The sequence below is a fragment of the Chionomys nivalis genome, chromosome 4 (genome assembly GCF_950005125.1).
Source record: "Chionomys nivalis chromosome 4, mChiNiv1.1, whole genome shotgun sequence".
Taxonomy (NCBI): Eukaryota; Metazoa; Chordata; class Mammalia; order Rodentia; family Cricetidae; genus Chionomys; species Chionomys nivalis.
The window spans coordinates 19,447,958-19,470,989 of NC_080089.1; the positions used below are offsets into that span (position 1 = coordinate 19,447,958).

The 23,032-nt window shown below is 34.9% G+C and overlaps 1 protein-coding gene across 1 annotated transcript; it reads right to left on the reverse strand.

Annotated features, from left to right (window-relative positions):
- Window positions 1-8,755: 8,755 nt before the first annotated feature.
- On the reverse strand, window positions 8,756-9,673 carry LOC130872916 (putative gustatory receptor clone PTE03). Its single transcript, XM_057767299.1, has one exon. The coding sequence runs from the start codon at window positions 9,671-9,673 to the stop codon at window positions 8,756-8,758; it is 918 nt and encodes a 305-aa protein (XP_057623282.1).
- Window positions 9,674-23,032: the final 13,359 nt, after the last annotated feature.

Below are 23,032 nucleotides of genomic sequence, written 5' to 3' on the forward strand. Positions count from 1 at the left end.
TCCACATCCTCTCCAGCAAAGGCTATCATTGGTGTTTTTGATTTTAGCCATTCTGACAGGTGTAAGATGGTATCTCAAAGTTGTTTTGATTTGCATTTCCCTGATCGCTAAGGAGGTTGACCATGCCCTTAAGTGTCTTTTGGCCATTTGAACTTCTGTTGAGAATTATCTGTTCAGTTCAGTGCCCCATTTTTTAATTGGGTTAATTAGGATTTTAAAGTCTAGTTTCTTGAGTTCTTTATATATTTTGGAGATCAGACCTTTGTCTGTTGCGGGGTTAGTGAAGATCTTCTCCCAGTCAGTGGGTTGCCTTTTTGTCTTAATGACAGTGTCCTTTGCTTTACAGAAGTTTCTCAGTTTTAGGAGGTCCCATTTATTTAATGTTGCCCTGATTGTCTGTGATACTGGGGTTCTATGTAAGAAGTGGTCTCCTGTGCCCATGTGCTGCAGACTACTTCCCATTTTCTCTTCTGTCAGGTTCAGTGTGTTCAGATTAATATTGAGGTCTTTAATCCATTTGGACTTGAGTTTTGTGCATGGTGATAGATATGAATCTATTTTCATTCTACAGGTTGACATCCAGTTATGCCAGCACCATTTGTTGAAGATGCTTTCTTTCTTCCATTGTATAATTTTAACTTCTTTGTTGAAAATCAGGTGTTCATAGGTTTGTGGTTTAATATCCAGGTCTTCTATTTGATTCCATTGATCGACTTCTCTGTTTTTATGCCAATACCAAGCTGTTTTCAATACTGTAGCTCTGTAATAGAGTTTGAAGTCAGGGATGGTAATGCCTCCAGAAGTTCCTTTATTGTATAGGATTGTTTTGGCTATCCTGGGTTTTATGTTTTTCCATATAAAGTTGATTATTGTTCTCTCAAGGTCTGTGAAGAATTTTGTTGGAATTTTAATGGGGATTGCACTGAATCTATAGATTGCCTTTGGTAGAATTACCATTTTTAATATGTTGATCCTACCCATCCAAGAGCATGGGAGATCCTTCCATTTTCTGGTGTCCTCTTCAATTTCTTTCTTCAATGCCTTAAAGTTCTTGTCAAATAGATCTTTCATTTCCTTGGTTAGAGTTATCCCAAGATACCTTATGCTATTTGTGGCTTTTGTAAAAGTGAAGTTTCTCTGAATTTCCTCTCTGCTTCTCTATTCTTTGTGTAAAGGGGGGCTACTGATTTTTTTTTAGTTGATCTTCAGTTTCTTTTTTTAAAAAAAAGATTTAAAGTTCTTTCATACAGGTCTTTCACTTCTTTGGTTAGCATTACCCTAAGATATTTTATGTTATTTGTTGCTATTTAAAGGGTGATGTTTCTCTGATTTATATCTTAGTCCTTTTATCATTTGTGTATGGAAGGGCTACTGAATCTTTTGAGTTGTTCTTGTATCCTGCCACATTAATAAAAGAGTTTATCAACTTTAGGGGTTACCTAATAGAATTTTAGGGTTACTTATGTATACTATCATAAGATTCCAATCTTTTAGCATGTAAAATATATTCTTGGAATATGACACTACCTCAGGATTCCATGAATTTGAAAAGGAGAAATAAAAGTTATCTGGGAGGATTTGGAGAGAGCAAATTAAAGAGGAAAATAATGCAATTATAAAAAGTAAGAATAATAATTTATAAATACCCCATATTGAAAAAGTCTGGACAGAAAATTTCTTCAATAAGATACAATCTTTCATAAGATAACCCTGACAAATTTATAGGTCATATTGATTTTAAAATAATATATTAGCATATATATTAAATCTGACCTACTAAAGGAATAACATAAAATATTAATATATTATTTAAGTGCAACTATCTGTAATACACTTCTGATATAAAAGTGAATAAAAACTTTTTTTTTATTTTTATTCTTTTTTAATTAAAATTTCCACCTGCTCCCCATTTCCCATTTCCCTCCCCTCCTCCCAAATATTGCCCTCCCCCCACTTCCCTCCCCCTATCCCCACTCCTCTTCTCCTCCCTCTCGATACTGAAGAGCAGTCCAAATTCCCTGCCCTGCGGGAAGACCAAGGTCCTTCTATCTACGTCCAGAAAGGTGAGCGTCCAAACAGGCTAAGTTCCCACAAAGCCAGTTCATGTATTAGGATCGAAACCTAGTGCCATTGTCCTTGGCTTCTCATCAGTCTTCATTGACCGCCATGCTCAGAGCAAGTGAATAAAAACTTTTATGTAGTTTTAAAATGCTGAACAACTCAGAGTCTCATAATTTGCTTAGAAGTATGTCTTCACTGAACCCAAATCAAAAACTTTTGCTTTTTAAGGAGTATCATATTTTCATCAATATGAGACAGACAGTTCTAAATATGATCTTTATTGTTAAAATTGTATTTATGTGTTACTGATCACATTATTGTCACATATAACTTGCACGGGTTACTTAATTCTTTACAATATTTCCATACATGCATACATTACACATCATAATTATAGTATTCTACATTTTCACTATCTTCTTTCCTTTTCCCTCATACTACAGTATGTAATAGTTACATAGTAATGAAACCAAAACTATTAAAAAATATTTTAAACAAAATATATCTTGGAGAAACTCTAACGAAACAAGTGAAAGACAGAAAACAGGAGGTGATGTGAGTGGTGACATAGGATGTGAATATGTTTTATTGCCATTTGTTAATAAAGAAGTTGCTTTGGTTGATGGCTTAAAAGAGTAAAGCCAGGCTGGGAGAGATATAGAGAGAGTCAAGGAGAAGCAATGTAGCTTCCACAAGAGACAGACCCCAGATGCTAAACAGAACCTTATCATTAAGCCACGGCCACATGGCAATACACAGATTAATAGAAATGGGTTAATTTAAGACATAAGTGCTAGATAGAAATACACATAAGCTATTGACCAAACAGTATTGCAATTAATATAGTTTCTGAGTGATTATTTAAGGTCTGGGTGGGTGGAAACAAATGAGCAGCCTTCCTCTACAGATTGGCTTGCCAACATGTCCCAGTTAAATCCACATAAAATATGAGAGAGCTTATAAAAAATTCTAGACACACAAAAAACAAAGTTTGGCCAATTGTTTTTATATGTTATGTTTGCTGATGACAAGCATGGATTTTTTTTTTGTTCTTTTTTTGCTGCTAATGCTAAATCAAGACAGAACAGTGGTTTATTGATACAGTGGTTTATTGATACAAATTTAACATAAATTTTGCTATATGTATATTTATGCTCTTGATTAAGTTATTGTGTTTGTGCACCTCATTTAAAAATGCAATGTATAATTAAGAAATACAGGTTAAAAGACAGTCATCTATAATATTCAAGTTTGAAGTCATGTTATTTAGGTTTTCTAGATATATAGAGATATATATTTCAGTTAGATAATCTTCAAAACTTTCATAAAACCTATGGAATAAGGCATATAAGATGTTTTTAAAACTCAAGACTTTTCATGTCAATAAAATACAACTTCTCCTGGCAGCACATATTACCTCAAGAGGATGATGGGCATTGAAGAGATTCCTCATAAGAGTTGGTCAGCCATTGGGCAAGAAACTGCTCTTGCCTGGATTGCTTGATGTTATGCTGTAGGAAGTGGACATGCAGGACCCACATAAAAATGGCTGCTAATCATGCCTAAAGGTGAGACCACCCTTTGGGGTTTTTGCTTCATGAAAGAGTCTGCCAGACATTCAGCAGGACACAGAATAAAGCAACTGATAATCTTTGCCAATAAAAGGCGTAAGAAATATTCAAATTTCCTTCTTCATGAAAACAGTCTACCAGGTACTATGGACCTGTAGACTGAAGAGGGATGCCTCTATGTTATAGAAGACCATTGGATGTCTGTCCAGGCAGTGAGATATCTCTGTAATTTCTAGAATTTTGGAATTTGCTTACAATGCACTTTCTGTTAACTTAGATAATATTATATCCTTTTGGGGTATTTAATGGAGTTGAAGAATAGATCGTTATAATTATAGTTTTTCTTAGTTATTACCAAAGATAAAGTAGATATAAAGTTGTAACTATAATTTTGCTTGATACCTGCTTTGTTATATGTAATTTTAGTACATAAAGTTAAAACCTTCCTGTTTGTTTAAGCAGAAAAAAGGAAATAGTGTCCATCTGTTGCTTTTATTGGTTAATGAATAAAGAAACTGCTTTGGCCTGTAATACGGAAGAATAGAGCTAGGCAGGAAAATGAAACTGAATGCTGGGAGAAAGTAGGTGGACTCAGTGACAGCCATGTAGCCACCAGAGGATAAAGATTTGAAACAACAGCTGAAACCTTGCCGCTAGGCCACAAGTCTTTGATAAAATATGAAATAATAAAAATGGGTTAATTTAAGATGTTAAGAGCTAGCTAGAAATATGCCTAAGCTATTTTCAAACAGTATTGCATATGATACAGTTTTCTGAGTGATTATTTTGGATCTGGGTAGCCAGGAATAAATGATCAGCCTCTGCCAATAACATGAACTTTAAATCTTTGAAGGAAGAAGTTTAAGACATTAGAAAATGGAAAGACTTCCCATGCTCCTGGGTAGGTATAAGTAACATAGTAAAACTTACAAAGGCAATCTACAGATTCAATGTGATTCCCAATAAAATTCTTCACAAACTTCAAGAGAACAATACTCAGCTTCATACGGAAAAAACTATAATAGCCAAAGCAATTCTATATAATAATCGAAGTTCTGGAAGCATGACATTCCCTGACTTCAAACTCTACTAGAGAGCTACAATAATAAAAATAGCCTGGTATTAAAGCAGACAGGAGGAACCGATGTAATTGAATCAAAGCATGGACATCAATCCAAACACTATGAACACCTGATTTTTGACAAAGAAACTAAAAATATGAAATGGAAAAAAAAAAGAAATCATGTTCAGCAAATTGTGCTGGCATGCCTGGATATCAGCATGTAGGAAAATGCAAATAGATACTTATCTATTGCCATGCACAAAACTCAGGTCAAAATGGGTCAAAGACATCAACATAAAGCCAGCCACACTGAATCTCATAGAAGAAAAAGTGGGAATGCTTTGGCACAGAAGACCACTTCCTAAATATAACCCCAGTAGCACAGACACTAAAAGAAAAATTTAATAACTGCGACCTCCTGAAACTGAGAAGCTTCTGTAAAGAAAAGCACATGATCAACAAGAAAAAAAATAGGAGCATACAAAATGGGAAAATATCTTCACATGTCTCACTTCAGACAGAGGACTAAAACTTGACATCAAAAGAAGAAATAATCCAGTAAAAATTGGGGTACAGACCTGAACAGAGAAGTCTCAACAGATGAATATCAAATTACTGGGGAAAAAAAACTATTCGTTTTTTTTTTTCCTTTGGTTTTTCGAGACAGAGTTTCTCTGTAGCTTTGGTGCCTGTCCCGGAACTAGCTCTTGTAGAGCAGGTTGGCCTCGTCTGCCTCCAGAGTGCTGGGAAAAAAACTTAAGGAAATACAAAACATCCTTGGCCATCAGTGAAACACGGGTCAAAACAACTCTAACATTCTATCTTAAATCTGTCAAAATAACCAAGACCAAAAATGTTGATGACAGTCTATACTAGAGAGGAAGGAAGTAAAGGGAACATTCCTCCATTGTTGGTGGGAGTGCAGCTCCTTTGGAAACTAGTATGGTGATTTCTTAGAAAATTAGGAAACAACCTCCCTCAAGACAGAGTAATACTACTTTTGGGTACATACCCAGAGGATACTCAGCTGTATCACAAGAACATGTGCTCAACTATGTACACAGGAGCATTATTCATAATAGAAACTGAAAACAACAATAAATGCTTCTCAACTGACAAATGAGTAGTTAAAATGTGGTACATTTACACACTGGAGTACTACATAATGGAAAAAAATGATGACTTGTTGAAATTTGCAATCAAATGGATAGATATAGAAAAAAGCCATATTGAGTAAGGTAACCCAGAAACAAATACAATATGTACTCACTAATAAGAGGCTTTTAGACATAAAGCAAAGAAAAGCCAGCCAAAGGGCCACTACCCCAGAGAATCTAGACAACAAAGAGGACCCTAAGAGAGACTTACAAGGACATACAAAGGAAAGAGAAAAAAAAAGATCTCATGAGTAAATTGGGATCATGGGGAAAATATGAAAGAGTTAGTTGGGGAGAGGGGAGAAAGAGAGGGGAGGCAGAGAAAAACGTATGTCCCAATAAAAATAATAAAAATATTTAAACTAAAAAAATAAGAAAGAAAAATATTCTTGATGGTAGTTGTGTCCAGAAATCGGTAAAATAATGGTTGTATGGTAGTTTGGGAACTCTCCTGAGGAAATGATTCTAAGAATTAATTGGAACAGACATCACTGTGAGAAATCTTGATATTTCTGAGAGTACAAACTTTAAATGCAGCTTATATATGCATATTTCCTTTATTTTACTATACTTTCAATTAAAAACTTTAATTCTTGCATGCAACATTCTCTAATTACATAGAGGTTCTAACAATTTTTATTTAAAAACTTTTCATTTTCTGGAATCTATATTAGAAGAAGTAATCCAGATGTAATGATTGAAATAGGAAGAGAAAATAAAAATTTATCATGGGTAATAAATGAGAAGGCATTGACAAGAGTCAAATGCCTGGTAAATGTCTGTGAACTGTGTCAATAGTTCTACTCAGAACAATAAACTCTATTAAAACAGTAATCAACAAAATTAACTTTTGAATCAACTTGTATATAAGAATCTGATACTAAGTGTCATTATTTACTCTAAAGCAGGAATTGTGCTGTTTCTTTCCAATAGCAATTGCACAGTACAATTAAGTGCAACAGTAATCATGTGTTATAGGAATAGTTTCCATATGCCCAAAATAATCACCAGAGTATTTATTCTGACATCACCTTTGATCTTTATGGATTTCACAAATGCATGTTTCTACAGAGACCATGGGCAATTCATGGGCTACACAATGGTCATGAGTCATGTGGATGCTGTTAATTGACTAATGTTAACCTCATCTATCTCACCAGAAATTCATTTTTAAATGAGTACATACCAGATTCGGGTTTACAATATATAAAAGGGTGATTTTTGGATGATCTTGAAAGAACATCATTTCTATTAATATAGAATTTTGATAAACAGTACTCAAGAAAGATATAATATCTGTTATTACCAGCAATAGATCACGTATCAGTAGGGTAAAACAGCCTTTGGAAGAAAATAACCAATTGACAATGATATATCTCAAACATGCCTTCCTGGACTTTAATTTACTCTAAATGACTACTGTAATTCAGTAACATTATAACATATATTTTTGAAAATATTACATATAAATATTATGTTTATACCATTTCCCCTTCTTCTTGACAGTCCTGTCTGTCTCCACTACCCCTTTTCAAATTCATGTCATTTCATTGCTTAATTATTGTTAATGTGTGCTGTACATATATATGTCTGTGTTTCTGTCTATTGTTTTCATTTAGTGTTGTTCATATATATAGGGACTGACTCCTCGAGGAGAACGATGTTCCCTCTCTCAGATGAAAATTTCCTGTAGCTGTAATATTTCATATAGGGATTGCATCTTTTGAGATTTCTGTCATCTATATTGGCATGTTAATTTTGTTAGCTATTTTCATGTCTCCTCTAGGTGATCACATTAACAGTATTTCATGGGTGGAACTCCTCTGTCATATAGGAACCACTATCTTACAGCAGATTCCCTATCTGTCTGCCTCTTACAAATATACTCCTCCCTTTTCTGTGATTTTTCCTGACTCTTCATGTAGGAGTTGTACTTTTTATGTATTGAGATTTGCTACCACATAGCCAGTTGTTCTTTTCATTTTGACCAGTTGTGTCTTTCTTTGATTGTCTTAATCTGCTGCAAAAAGAAGTTTCCTGAATAAGAGGTGAGTGTTACACTTACATGTAGGTATAAGGATAAAAATTCAATTTAGAAATTATACTGGATTAGAGAAGATGCAGTAGGAGGTTCTTCTCTAGGGTCTTCAGATAAGTCCTTCTACTCCCCATTTGTCCTATTTTTGCCTTTATAGAATCTGTAAGTTGCTGTTATCTTTGCAAAGAAACTCAAAACTTTATAATAAATGGAATTCATAATATAGAATAATTTCATGAATAGGGAATAAAAAAGTATTGCTGTAATAGAGATAACAGCCACTAAGGGAACCTCAGCTTCAGCACTGTCTCACAACACATAGCTCTTCCATTTTTTTTTCAATTCAACAGAAGCTTCTACATATAATTCATCATTGTAGCTCCAGTGAAAAAAAATTCAAATTAATTTGGGTGTTAAAATTATTACAATAAATTCAAAAAGTCATATAATATTACAATATCCATGAGTATGTAGTAGGCTCAGTCTATTAAAATATGCACTTAACTAACTTGGTATTGTTTAACATAATACTGTAAATAATATAATGAGTTACCTACCCCCAGATAATTATATACAGAGTCCTTTGTTCAGAGTTTGCTTCTGTGGATATTGTTCAAGAAATTAGTCTCAAAATTACTATAGTACTTCAAAATTTCCACAAACCAAAGAAGACCAACATAAACTTTCATGTAAAATAATAACGATCCTTAGATATTATTATATTTAGTCAGTATTCTAAGAAACAAATGGTTGATGGGTTGCCATTTAGCTATCGCATTCTTCCCTGAGTCAGTTCAGAAGGCCAAATTCAAAGCTACAATGCAATGTTAAGAAAATATATGTTTAAAAAAAAGAAAATACATGTCTAGATGATTTTCCTCAAAGCTTTCTTTATATCTCTGTTTCTCAGACTGTAGATAAATGGGTTCAACATTGGAGTGAGCACAGTATACATCAGTGCTGCTACAGAAGTCTTCCTGTATGATTCTGTAAATGCAGAACTAATATATACTCCAAAAGCTGTCCCATAGAACAAAGAAACAACTGACAGATGAGACCCACATGTTGAGAACGCTTTATACCTACCTCCTGGTGATGGCATTCTCAGGATGGAAGACATAATTTTAAAATAGGAGAAAATAATCCCTAGTAGGGGCACACCACCTAATGCACTAGTCACTGTGTATACCAGAATGTTATTGATGAGAGTGTCAGAACATGCAAGCTTAATGACCTGATCAAGTTCACAAAAGAAGTGGGGAATTTCAAGATGTGTACAAAAAGATAGCTGCAAAATCATTAACCCATGCAGAAGGGCATCCATAATGCTGAGGCACAAAGAGAATAAAATCATCAGAAAACACAGGTGGAATTTCATGATGGCTGCATAGTGAAGTGGAGTACAGATAGCCACATAACGGTCATAAGCCATTGCTGCAAGGAGAAAATTTTCCATTCCAGCAAAAAGTAAGATAAAGCTAAGTTGGGTAATGCAGCCTGTGTAGCTGATGGCTTTGCTCTGTCTCTGAAGGTTTACCAGCATCTTAGGAACAGTGGTGGTGCTGAAGCAGATATCAGTGGAGGACAGGCTAGAGAGAAAGAAGTACATTGGAGTGTGGAGGCGGGAGTCAGAGACAATGACCAGGATGATGAGCAGATTCCCCAAAACTGTCACAAGATATATAAGTAGAAACAGTCCAAAGAGAATGGGCTGAAGCTCTAGATCTTCTGAGAGTCCCAAGAGAAAGAATTCTATTACACCTGTCTGGTTTTCTAATTCCATAATTTGTTTAGAGTCTGAGGGGGAAAATACAGGTGATTGATCATAAAAGCAAATTTATAAACTCATGGAATTTTTTTCATATTCCTTACCCCCCACACTTTATTTTATCCATCTTTGTATCCTTCTCTTTACTAAATTATTTTATTGTACTAAAAAACTTTTTAGATTATAGAACCAAATAAGAATAAAAGAAAATTATATATAGTTTTTAAAATGAAAATTTACCAAAACTTAAGAAATATAAAAATCTTACTAAATCTCAGCAAAATATAGACTTAGTTGGTATTTTACATTAGATACATCTAGCCTGACTTCAGTATCTAGTTTATAAACTTGAGAAAAGTTTTCAATTGTGTCAGATGTTTCCATTCTCTCTTTCATATAACAGAAAACAATTATAAAATCTTAAATTAATGTTCAAAGGACAAGGATGGGAAAACAAAATGGAAATCTTTAATAGCAGTATTTGACATGTAATAGTCACTTAGCATGTCTATTGTGATTTACTTATGCCATGAACATAATCAGACCACTTTTAACAATTCAATGTACAAGAGAAGTGATTAGTTTAATAAGAAAAGATATAAAAGAAACCATACACAAAAAATTATTGATAAGTGAGGAAAGCTGGCAGTGATAGAGGTGGTCTTCTCCCTCGAAGAGAACACCTATTAGTTTATCAGGGCCAAAAGTCATTCCTGAAAAATATCTACAAGTAACATTATAAGAACTGAACATATTATATTTAGGAATATCTATGTATAAAAATGTACATATATTTGTGAAATAGCAATTAGTTAAAAAAGAGGTCATCCAATTGAAGGAGAACAGGAAAAGTATATTGCATAATTTGGAAGGATAAGGGGGAAAGGATACATGTTTTAATTATATTGTGATCTCCAAAATATAAATAAAACAGCATTAAAAATTAGATCATCCTTAAAATAATATCAAACTTAAGTAAAGAATCGTGTCTTAAAATGCAATTGAGAATATCACATAATAGAGAAGCAAGAAAAGTACTCAACTCAATAAATAACACTGATGCTAGTATTTTCACATGTACCTACAGTGATAATTATAAAAAATATAGTTGCCATATAAACATAAAAATTGCCCTAAGAATAGATAATTTTCCTAATAGAGACCTAGAATATAGCGAACTTGTAAAATACTTTAAATAATATAATTATAATATTTTATAAAATATTTAAATGATTCGTGAAGACTATTGAAAACAATAAAATTATCATCAAGAACTATTAAATTAAAGTAGGTTGAATATTATTGCTAAGTGTACTAAAAATGAAATGACATACAGTTATCTCTCTAATTCATGTGTGAATTATGCATTTTTGTTTCTTCAAGGGTATTAAGAAGTTGATATTTACTATTTTCCTAAGATTTTTAGTTCATTTAAATTTTTAGAACTGCGAAGTGTCTTTGTTTTTTGTTTTAATTTCATCTTCTGTATATGCCTATTCTCATTAGTTTCAACAATATATTGTTTTCTTTATATCAATATTAATTTGATGTTATTTCAGTGCTTTACATACATAATAAGCCATTTATTGTCTCTCCAAAAGAAGAGCATTTATATGATGCTATTAACATGTTTACACTCAAGCAAACGTGAAATCTGGAGGATTATTGAGAATAATATCTAAGAATTATTAAATTATGCTATCTATTTCTCTCTGTGAATGTAAGAAATGTGAGTGGAAGGTAAAGTATACATTAAATTATTAGATTTGGTTTTTTATAGACAAATTAGATCTGGTGGCAAAACTATCATAATTGGTTTATTTATTATGGACATTCATAAATATGATTGTCTTATCTATAGTCAGTTACTTTTTCTTTTAAAATATAAATCTCTGATGAATGCAAAAATGTTATATTAATATATAATCTTGCAATCAGCTTTTATTTATAACACAAAAGTACATTGTTAGTCACAATCTTGTCTAAAACCACAGAGATACCCTGTCTCGAAAAACCAAAAAAAAAAAAAAAAACTCATATATCACTATGTAACTTTGGCCATTGTCAAATGATTAAAATTATGTAAATCCTGAAAGATCCTTTACAAACTAGGAAGAGTAAATTAGCATTGATATTTAAACTTAGAGTAAGAAAATTAAGGCAATGGAAGCTGCCCAAATATTGGTATATAAGTACAGACAAGCATGAGAAGGTTACTGAAAATTATGTAGGTATCTGGCTTTCCCTTATCCCACACATTTCTGAATGGACTTATAGATTATGACCTCTCAGTACTACTGAGGACAATGAAAGCAATTTCAGATTACCTGGTTTTCAAGATTAAAGAATGACAGTCAGTTCTTCCCTAGATTTCAAGAGAAAACATGGTTTTGAGGAACACGAAAAGATGGGGAAGCACTGTGACCCTGTGGAGAAATGTGGTCACAAAGAACAGACTCAGGAAAGCACCTACTACCTGTATAATGCTAATAAGTAGACAGTCACCAGCAGTCTACATGTAGTCTCCATGGCCCTTGGGGTTTAATATCCAGAGCTCCTCATTAGTCAGACACTTCCATTCCCATGTTATTAGAGGACAGCACAAATGTTTATGGAAAAAACAAAACTGAATAAAGGTAAAACATTGCTTTGGTGGATTCTTTGGGACACAAAAGCCAAGTGGATACTCTCTCCCTCCTACCTATTTTTATTTATTTATTCATTTATTTATTTATTTATTTTTAATTCAAAAATTTACACTTCCTTCCCTCCTCCTATTCCCTTGGGACCCTAGTCTATTTGCATACAAAGCTTCCCATTTTTCATCACAAGAAATTCAATTACCCTTTATAAACATCAGATAATCTTTCCTTGTCACTGAACTATCTACTTTATTACCCTATCCTGATAACAATATAAGAACTACAGAAAATATAGTTACTCTTATAAAGAAGATATATATGTCAGGGACCATTGTCCTAAAGATGATAGCAGGGACTATTGTCCTAAGGATGTTTGCAGAGAGCCCCACATCCCAACTATCTTGAGAACTGTTTGTTAATGGAACCACAAAAGAATGTTTCCGCTTACACAAAGAACACTAGGTGTGCTGGCTGGTGACCTTTGCCACCCCGGCAAAGTTCCTTCTTACCCCTACCCCCACTCCAAGCCAAGTTCCTCCTTCAGGGGCTATATAAGCCTCAACCATTATGCTAATAAACCGAGACCTTGACAACTGAATCTTGCTTGGTCTCCTTCTTTTTTCTCGCCCATGATTCATACAGGTACAACCTCTTCAGACCATGAGTAACTGGATCTGCTGGACAGGTCGAGTGGCGCCCGAACAGGGACCCTGAAGCATGGTCAACTACCAGATGGCAGAGGAATATCCCAGGACACAGAGGATCCTGTTGACTGCATCGCTTGTGTGCCTCTTCAGGAGAAGGTAAGGCGCTTTTCATTGCTGTCCCATTGTCATGGACCATACATTGTCTAAGGAACTAAAAGGAGTTCAAGAGTTGGCTCAGAGAGAAAGGAGTAAGAGTTAAAAAGAAAGATTTAGTAAACTTCTTTTGTTTTATTGATGAAAAATGCCCCTGGTTGGTGTTGACAGGGCCAGGAATTCACCCCCAGACATGGGGCAAGCATTCAGTAAACAGGATAGGTTTACTTGCGGACTCAAAAAAGAGTTCCTCAAGACGTGATAAGTAAGGGTACAATCCACAAAGCTACGCCTGCCAATCAGGCTGGCTGCCAGGCCTAGAGAGCCTATGTCTTAACCCCCTGCCATATGAAGCAAAAGCTGCCAGGCAGGTTTGCTATAAAGGGAACCAGCCTCAGAAAACTACAGCTTCAGGACAGTAAAAGGAGGTTAAATATGCTTCTTTTCCATTTTATAATTTTGCTTCTTGGTCAAAAATCTTTAGTTTGTAGGTTTATAAATTTATATCCAAGGTAGATTAATTTCAGTACTGTGGTCCTGTAGGAAAGTTTTAAAATCAAAGATTATAATACATTCAGAGGATTTTAAAATTGTTTAGGCTATCCTGAGTTTTTATTTCTTTCTTATAAAGTTGAGGATTGTTCTTTCAAGTTCTGTGAGAAGTTTTGCTATAATTTTAATGAACATTTACATTAAATCTGTAGGTGAATTCTGTGAGGAATGTTGCTATAATTTTAATGGACATTTACACTGAATCTGTAGATTGCTTTCAGTGAGACTGTCATTTTTGCTGTGTTTCCTCTACTTTCCAAGAAAATAGGAGATCTTTCAAGATTTAAAGTTCTTATCATACAAGTTTTTCCATTTGTGTGGTCCACTCTTTTGTGGGAGTCGAGTTGTCTCAGCTTGTGGTCCTTTCCTGCTACCAGGTGTTGCTTCAGGGTGGACTGCTGAGACTCAGACCTCTTATTAAATTTATCAAGGGCCAGGGTTATACTCTAACAAGTGATAATGGTAAAAAAAACATTTCCCCCTTCACAAGCAGAGATGACAGGACCCAAACTTCTGTCCTGCTTGCTTAGAGTTACTCCAAGATATTTTATATTTATGGTTATTTAAAAGGATAATGCCTCATTTATCCTAGGTGTAAAAGAGATTCATTTGGGTTGTTTTCAGATTCTGACTATGATAAAGTAATTCTGCTGTAAACATAGCTGAGCACATGTCCTTATGGTATGTTTGAACAACTTTTGTATTTAGGCCCAAAAGAAGTATTGCCGAGTTTTAAGGTAGATATTTGCCTAATTTTAAAAAATAACCATACTATGATCCAAAAGTGGCTGTGCCAGTTTGCACTTCCAGCAATGGAGCTTTTACAAGAAATTCCTTCTTTCAAGACTATTCTAGATTGTGCAAAGTTGACAAAATTAATTGGAACAAAAGTTGCATAAAAGTCTTGAATTTGATTAATTTGACTCTAATGTAGAGTTGTAGGGTAAATAACTAGGTATTTAAAATATCACAGGGCCCTTTTGGAGTATAGATTTAGGGTAATTTTAAATATACTCATCCTACAATTACTCAAAAACAAACAATAAATAATCTATTAAAACATTCAGTGATGCTGAAAAAAAAAATTCTGAACATTTTCTAAGAAAACATCATTACACTTGCAATGAAATAGAATAGAGGCATAACAATGACACCAAAACAAATACACTATAGACCAATTTCTTTATTGAACATAGACAAAATAATTCATAAGAAAATAGTTGCAACCTGAATCAGAAACATCAAAATAACCATATATTATGAAGAAATTAGCTTCATCCTAGATATATGTGATATTTCAAGATATACAAATTAATCAAGGCAATGTACCACATAAATAGCCTCAAGATCAAAAACATAGTGTCATCTCAATGGATAAAAAATGCCTTTGAGTGATACAACACTCCTTCCTGGTTGTGGTGATTCATTTTTTTCTGATACTCTTACCTTTGAAGAAAATAAATTTTTGTTTGATCTTACACTCATGTTAATATTATGTTTTGAGATCATTTGAAACTATAGAGTTATCCTACTGCCATGTGTACTCAGCCTATTGAAGTTTAAACTAGGTAAAAATTAAGTACTCCAGCTCACCTAAGAGAACATAGCAATAAAATGACTCTTAAATACATTCTGCCGTAACTCAGACCACTACCTCCTTCTTGTAGTAAATGACATTGAATAAATAGAAGCCCCCCTAATAAAATGCAGAAAGTGAGACACCTTGGAACACTCAATCCTAAACTTGATATCCCCATAGATCCCTCCCCTAAGAGCTCAGGGAACCCTGCAGAAGAAGCAGAAAGATTCTAAGAACCAGAGAGATGGAAGACAACAAGATAATGTAGAATTCCCCTCTGTATGCTGTGAATACCATTGATTAATAAAGAATCTTCTGTGATTCTACTGCATCACAGAATAGGGCAAGGCAAGAATTCCAAGCAAATAGAGGAGAGAGTAGGTGGAGTCAAGGAAGAAGCCATGAAGCTGCTGCAGGACACAGATGCCCAACAAAAGGCAGGAAGCAGTTTGGAGAGAGCTATGCCCAAATTTCCTAAATGTTCATTTATAAACATTTGTTTACATTTAAAGAATATGCTACAGAGAATAATATTTATATTTATATTTATATTTAAAGGATATACTATTGAGAACTATACTGTCTCATGTCTGCTCCCTGGGTGGTTGCTCCCTTGTTCCTGATCCTGTGGAGGTCACTGCCTCAGACCTGCTATGGTAGAGATAGCAGGCTCAAATCTGATCTACTCGAGGTCACTGGCACAGGCCTGTTCCCACAGATGTCCCTGGCTTGGGTCTACTCCCACTGAAATCCATGGCTTGGTCTAGGTACTGCCTAAGTCTCTGATTCAGAACTGCTCCTTTGGAAGTCCCTTACTCGCCCCTGGTTCCACCAAGGTCTCTGCCTTGGACTCAGAAGTCACTCCCTTGTACCTGCTTCTGTGAAGGTTGCTGCCTCAGGCCTTGATGGTTTGGGAGTTCCTATGGGGCCACTTTGATCAAAAACTCAATTATATATGTAAGCTATTCCTCAAACACGAAATGTCATTTGATGACAAGAAGTGACAAGTTGGTACTCTGCCTTCCCCATTTTGGGCAATTTCATTTAAATCACCTATGTATATGCATATATTTTAGGAAACTCCTGCTTTATGAGGTTTTTGTTTTTGTTTTTTTTTTAAGCTCACCTTTATTTATTTATTTATTATGTATACAATATTTTTTCTGCATGTATGCCTGAAGGCACCAGATCTCATTACCGATGGTTGTGAGCCACCATGTGGTTTCTGGGAATTGAACTCAGGACCTTTGGAAGAGCAGGCAATGCTCTTAACCACTGAGCCATCTCTCCAGTCCCCTGTATGAGGTTTTATACTACACATCAAATAACCAATAATTTTGGCTGTCTCTCCTTGTCTTCATCTTCTTCATTCCTACTCACCATTGGATCCTCCCATCTCACCCTCCTATAACCCTGTATTTTATGTCTCTTTCCTAATAAGATCTGTTTGTCTCCCTTAGTCTCTTATTCTATACCCAACCTCTGTGGTTTTACCAGTCATAACTTGTTTATCATTGACTTTACAGCTAATATCTACATGTAAGCAAATACAGGATATATTTCTCTTTCAGGGTCTGGCATACCTTACTCAGTATGATTGTTTTTTCTAACTCTACTCATTTACTTATGAATTTCATGATATCATTTTTAAAAGCTGAATAATACTCCAATCCACAGATGTACATCTTCTTCAAATATTCTTATTTTGAGGGACATCTAAGTTGTTTTAAAATCTAACTATTATGATTAGAACAGCAGTGAACATGATTGAACAAATGTTTCTGTGATATGATGAAGCATCCTTTGGGTGTATGTCCAACTGCATCTTGGGTTGGAGCCTGAGAAAATGCCACACTGATTTCTGAAGTAGATGTAAAAGTTTGAACTTTCATTAGCAATGGAGGAGTGTACCACTTGCTCTATATCCTTGATATAGAGCTGTTACTGCTTTTAGCCATTCTGACTGGTATAAGATAGAATCTCACAGTAGTTTTGATTTACAAATCCTCAATGACTAAAGATGTTTAACATCTCTTGTATTCTATTAGTAAGGCTTACCTTTGAGACTTGTGTTAGAGTTTCTAAAGTTTTTTTTTCCAATTTTTCTCAGTTTTGGGTTTGTTCAGTAATTTTATTCACTTTTAGGTTTGAACTCTTTTCTTCATTTCCTTCTGCTGTTTGTGTCTTCATAGATATATAAAATAAATAAGAGAATTATTCATTTCATCTTATGACCCCTTTCATATTCATAAATATTATCTTAAGGCCCTTTTCTTGTTCTTCATCTATGCTGTAACACCCAGGACTCTATCTGTAGTGGGGTTGCTAGCCTCTGGTGAAGACTTCTTTTCCTGACTTTTATTGATAGTGTTTTTATCCTGGTATCTAGACATATTGGTTTGGGAAAACTGTAATGCTATTTTATATGATGATATTTCTTCTTTTCTTTCTTCTTGTCTTTGTTGGGTATGTATCTTGTTTATTTGTTTCTGTTGTCCTCTCTGCTTCTTAGAAGTGTGGGGCAGCTATATATTTTCTGGTAGGAAATTATTCTGGGATCCTGTTACTTATGGCCACTAGGAATTACAGGTAACATTTGTTTCTAAGCATAAACATTAGTTTCTAAAAGATAACACTTACGGATGTGTATAGACTAGGAAGGAGGTGCCTGAGGGGATCCTCAAGAGGGAGGAAAGGAGGATGTTCCACAAGGATCTATGTAGTACACTGGGAATGTGGATGGAGCATGAGATGCCTGAGGAGGTGGTCTGCTACAGAGGTGGAAGTAATACTGGAGAATTAGTCTTGAAGAAATGAATGGAATGGTGAATTTCTACAGTTAGCCTACCTGTTTCCCTGGCTGGAGTGGCCTGTGGGTTCCCAGGGAATTCCTGCTTAAGTTGTGGGCTTGAAAAACTATGTGAGGAGAGGTAAGGTGGGATAGGAAGATCTGTATGATTCACTGAAAGTGTGATTAGGGATGGATAGTGACATCAGCAGGTGTCTATTGAAGAGATAGTGATGAGATTGTAGGATTAGATTATTAGGAGAGGAGGAGAAATTATCTTACCTGTTGACCTGGTTATAGAGGGCTATTGATTTCCAGACAGTGCCTTCTGAGTTTGAGGGCTGGAATAAATCAATGAATGGGGTGAGAGAAGTTTGGAAGGAAAGATCTGTGTATTTTATTGGAGATGAGGGCAGAGAACAAAGGAAGACTGTAGCAGGTAGTCTCCTTTGGACCTAGGAATGAAACTGGAGGATTGAATTTTGAGGAGCAAAAGGAGAGTGAAGATCTGCTGTTAGCCTACCTACTTCTTAGTGAAAAAAATTCCATTAAAAATAAACCAGGAGCACTGGGCACAAGGAAAGAACTATAAAAACATATTGACAAGTGTGGCCATCAATTTGCTTCACAAAGCTTTCCTACCATGAAAAATATTCTGAAACTTGCTAAGAAGTTTTTATTGTACAAACGTTTGAGAATGTTTTATTTTTAGTGAAAAATAAAATTCCATACACATTTTAAAAATGTTTAAAATATTTTTTAAAGAATTTTAGTTCTATTTTTTAAAAGAGAGAGAAATAAAGAAACAAACAAAAAAGAAACAAAGAATGTAAGATATTCACTGTTCTAGTGCCTTATATTTTCCACATAATCAGTTTTTACAATCTAAGCAAATAGTTTCTTTTATATTACATACTCTTCTTTTCTCCTGACCTAGAATAGTGTATGTGAGCATTGTGGTATTTGCTAACATCAACCAACAGATTGAACAAAACCTTAAACAAAATAAATATCCCATAAATGTTGAAAGCAATGGATTGCTAAAGGTTTATAGCATCTATATGCAATTTTGAGTACTATTCTGTATCAGTTGAGACAAGAAATGTGATTTTTTTCCATATTAATTACTTTTACGTGCACTATTTTATGTGCTGTTCAATAAATATATAGTGAAACCTTTTGGCTCTAGGCAGCATTTGTTGCAAACATAAAAGTGATTATAGGCTCAGGCATCTATTTTCATTCTTCTATAGGTTGACATACAGCTATGCCTGCAACAAGAAAAAAGATGCTTTCTTTTATCCATGTCTATAGAAGAATGAAAATAGAGCCATATCTATCATCATGCACAAAACTCAAGTTGAAATGGATTAAACAGATTATAAATCTGACCACACTGAACTTGATAGAGGGAAAATGGGAAGTAACATTCAATGCATGGGCAGAGAAGACCTCTTCCTATGTATAACTCCAGTAGCACAAACAATAAGAGCAACAATGAATAAATGGGACCTCCTGAAACTGAGGAGCTTCTGTAAAGCAAAGGACACAGTCAATAAGACAAAAAGGCAACCTACTGAAGATCTTCACCAACCTCACATCAGACAAAGGACTGATCTCCAAAATGTATAAATAACTCAAGAAATTAGACATTAAAATTCTAAATAACCCAATTAAAAAATGGGTTACTGAACTAAACAGAGACTTCTCAATGATATGGTCAAAAGATAATTAAGGACATATTCAACTTCCTTAGATATCAGGAAAATGCAAATCAAAACAACTTTGAGAGGCCATCTCACACCTGTCAGAGGGTTAAAATCAAAAACACTAATGATAGCATATGCTGGAGAGAATGTGGAGTAAGGGGAACACTCATACATTGCTGGTGGGCATACAAACTGTGCAACCACTTTGGAAATCACTGAGGTGGTTTCTCAGAAAATTGAGAGTCAATGTACCTCAGGATCCATCAATATTACTCTTGGGAATAAAGATGCTCAATCATACTACAAAAGCATTTATTCAACTATGTTCATAACACCGTAATTTGTAATATCTAGAACCAAGAAAAAATCTAGATGCCCTTCAATGAAAGAATGGATAAAGAAAGTGTAGCAATCTACATATTACAGTACTACCCAGAAGTTAAAAAAAAGAAAAAAGAAAAAAATTGAAAACTTGTATTTTGCATGCAAATGGATGGAATTAGAAAACATTGTCATGAGTGAGGTAACCCAGACCCCAAAATATGAGTATGGTATGTTATAACTCATTAGTGGATACTATCCATAAACAAATGACATTGATACTACAGAAGCTAAGTAATCTGGTGAACTCAAAGAAAAACATACATAGGCAACCTGGAAACTGGAAGAAGACAAGATTGCCTGACAAATTTGGGAGCATGGGGCAGGTTGTTGAAGGAAGAGGGAAGGAGAAGACAAGGGGAGAAGGGGAGGGTTGGGTAGAGCTTGCGGGAAAGGAATATTTAAGATGGAGGAAGGACAGATATGACAGCAAGGAAAAAGATATCTTGATGAGAGAGCCATTTTGGGATTAGCAAGAAATCTGGCTCTAGAAAAATTTCCAGGAATCCACAAGAATGAACCCAGCTAAGACCCTAAGTAATAGAAAAGGAGATGCCTGAACTAGCCTTGACCTGTAGTCAGACTGATAATTATCTTAAATATCACCTTACAACCTTCATCAAACAACAGATGAAAATAGAGGCAGAGACCCACATGGGAGCACTGGACTGAGCTCCCAATGTCCAGTTGAAGAGTTGAAGGAGGGAGAGTATAAGCAAGAAAGTCAAGACCATGAGGGGTTCACCCACTGAGACAATGTACCTGAGCTAATGGAAGCTCACCAACTCCAACTGGGAATGAACAAGCATGGGGTCAAACTAAGCCCTCTGAATGTGGTTGACAGTTGGGGCAGACTGAGGGGCCAATAATAATGGCACTGGGATTTGTCTCTACTGCGAATACTGGCTTTTGTGGATCATATTCTCTTTGGATGTATACCTTGTTCAATCTGGATGTAGTGGGGAGGGCCTTAGACTTTCCACAGGGCAGGGTGCCTTGCCCTCTCTTAAGAATGGAGGGAGAGAGGGGAGGGTTGAGGAGGGAGTGGGAGGGGAGTGGGAAGAGGGGAGGAAGTTGGAATTTGTATTGGTATATTTTAAGTAATAAAATAATAATAAAGAAAGAAGACAGAAGCAATACATTAAAATATATATTCAAATATGAAATTCAAATAGATCTCCTAACTAAATATATTGATATAGTTAAAATAAAATAGGGTGTTTGAATTTACAAAAATTTTAGTTTGTTCTGTTTGCCAGGTCTATGAAATGGTGGTGATCAGAAAATATAATGAAAGGTAAATAAGGCAAATATGGCCTCATGGGTAAGGATACCAGGCACTCAGAATTTCTCCTATCTACAAAGTTGGTCTTTAAGGACCTACACTCTTGGGATATTACTGAAAATATTATTTACTGTCTAATAAGAAGCTTTGGCTATTAAACTGTCAGGGATCTTGAGACTATAGGTGTCGGCCACTGAAATCTCCAGTTAAAAGTTCTGGAAGTTAAAAGTTATGTCAGAAAAGAATTGTCTCACCTTGCTCTGCAGATTGTCTTTCTTCCAGGAGCCCCTGATTCTGTCCTGTGTGAGCAAGGGCTGTGTGCTGTTTTCTTTCCTATTGTGTGGGATGCAGAAGATCATTCTTCATGAAGCCATCCAAGTAATGCAGAGTGCTGTATTTAATGATTTTACATGGGAGCAGGTCTTTTATACCAGATCTATCTCAGGGAATCAGTTAGGAAACTGTATGTGAAAGGCTTTAAAAGACAGATCTACTGTGAGTACCCTGACATTTTGTTTAATCATTGTCATTTTTTACTGTGACAAATATTCAGCTATCTCTCATTCTACCAGATATATATTACCTGTCTTCAAAGGATCCAGGCCATGTTCTGCCAAAAGAGAAATATTTTCCTTCTCAAATATGATAGCTGCCTTAAATAATTTTTATTATTACTATCTTTGAAGATGAAAGCAAAAGTTTGGGCTACTTAGCATGCTTGCTTTCAAAAACATCTATAGTAAAGTATTACATAATGGGTAAATTATTCATAATCTTTTTCCCACATTTCTGAAATTTTGACTATGATTAGCAACAGAATCAGCCAAGTCTATTCCAGAATAGTTTATCATATGCATATAGACGGGAATGTTCTTTGTGTATATACATGTGGTCTTTCCTATTTCTGTTACTGTGGCAAATACCTATCCTTGTAAGATCATATTTTATGTTGTATTGGAACATGAACTCTTGGCCAGATTTTTCATAATTGGCTTTGCCCTTGTGTGATCATAGTCTGAAGGACTGAGAATAGAACATGTACCAAATAAAATATGGGGTAAACATGTCTCTTTCCCAAACAATTAAAATCATCTTACTTTGTATTGCCAAGTACTTGTGAGGACATGTGAGGAATATGTGCAGAAAATGGAAAACGTAGAAAGACTTGATTGTCATTTTTACAGTGCCAATTTTGATTTTAGCTGTGAAAAATATTTTAAACAAGAATCACATAGAGGTTCTATGCATGGAACATTGTCAAAAGCATTTAGAACATAGGTGGGATAATATCAAACCCAGTATAAAAGCTGGAAAAAGAAGTGCAAGCATGTATAATTCCTAGTACAGAAAATAGGAGACAGGAAGAAGATGCATGAAATGCTCCCATAAAGTCCTGGTCCAGATATCCTGTGGTGCTGTATCATAAAAACAGAAGAGAATTTATCTCAAGCAATTAGAAGAAAAACCCTACACCTGAGACTTTCCTCTGATTTGAAAAAAAAATGCATGAATTTAATACCATGCATGTGAAATTCCTCCCATATGCTCAGAAGTTTTAACACTTGCTTTCCTGCTGCTGGCAGTGCTTAGGAAAAGTGTGAAACTTTTAGGTGGTGAATGAAGTTGGTTTGTATGGTG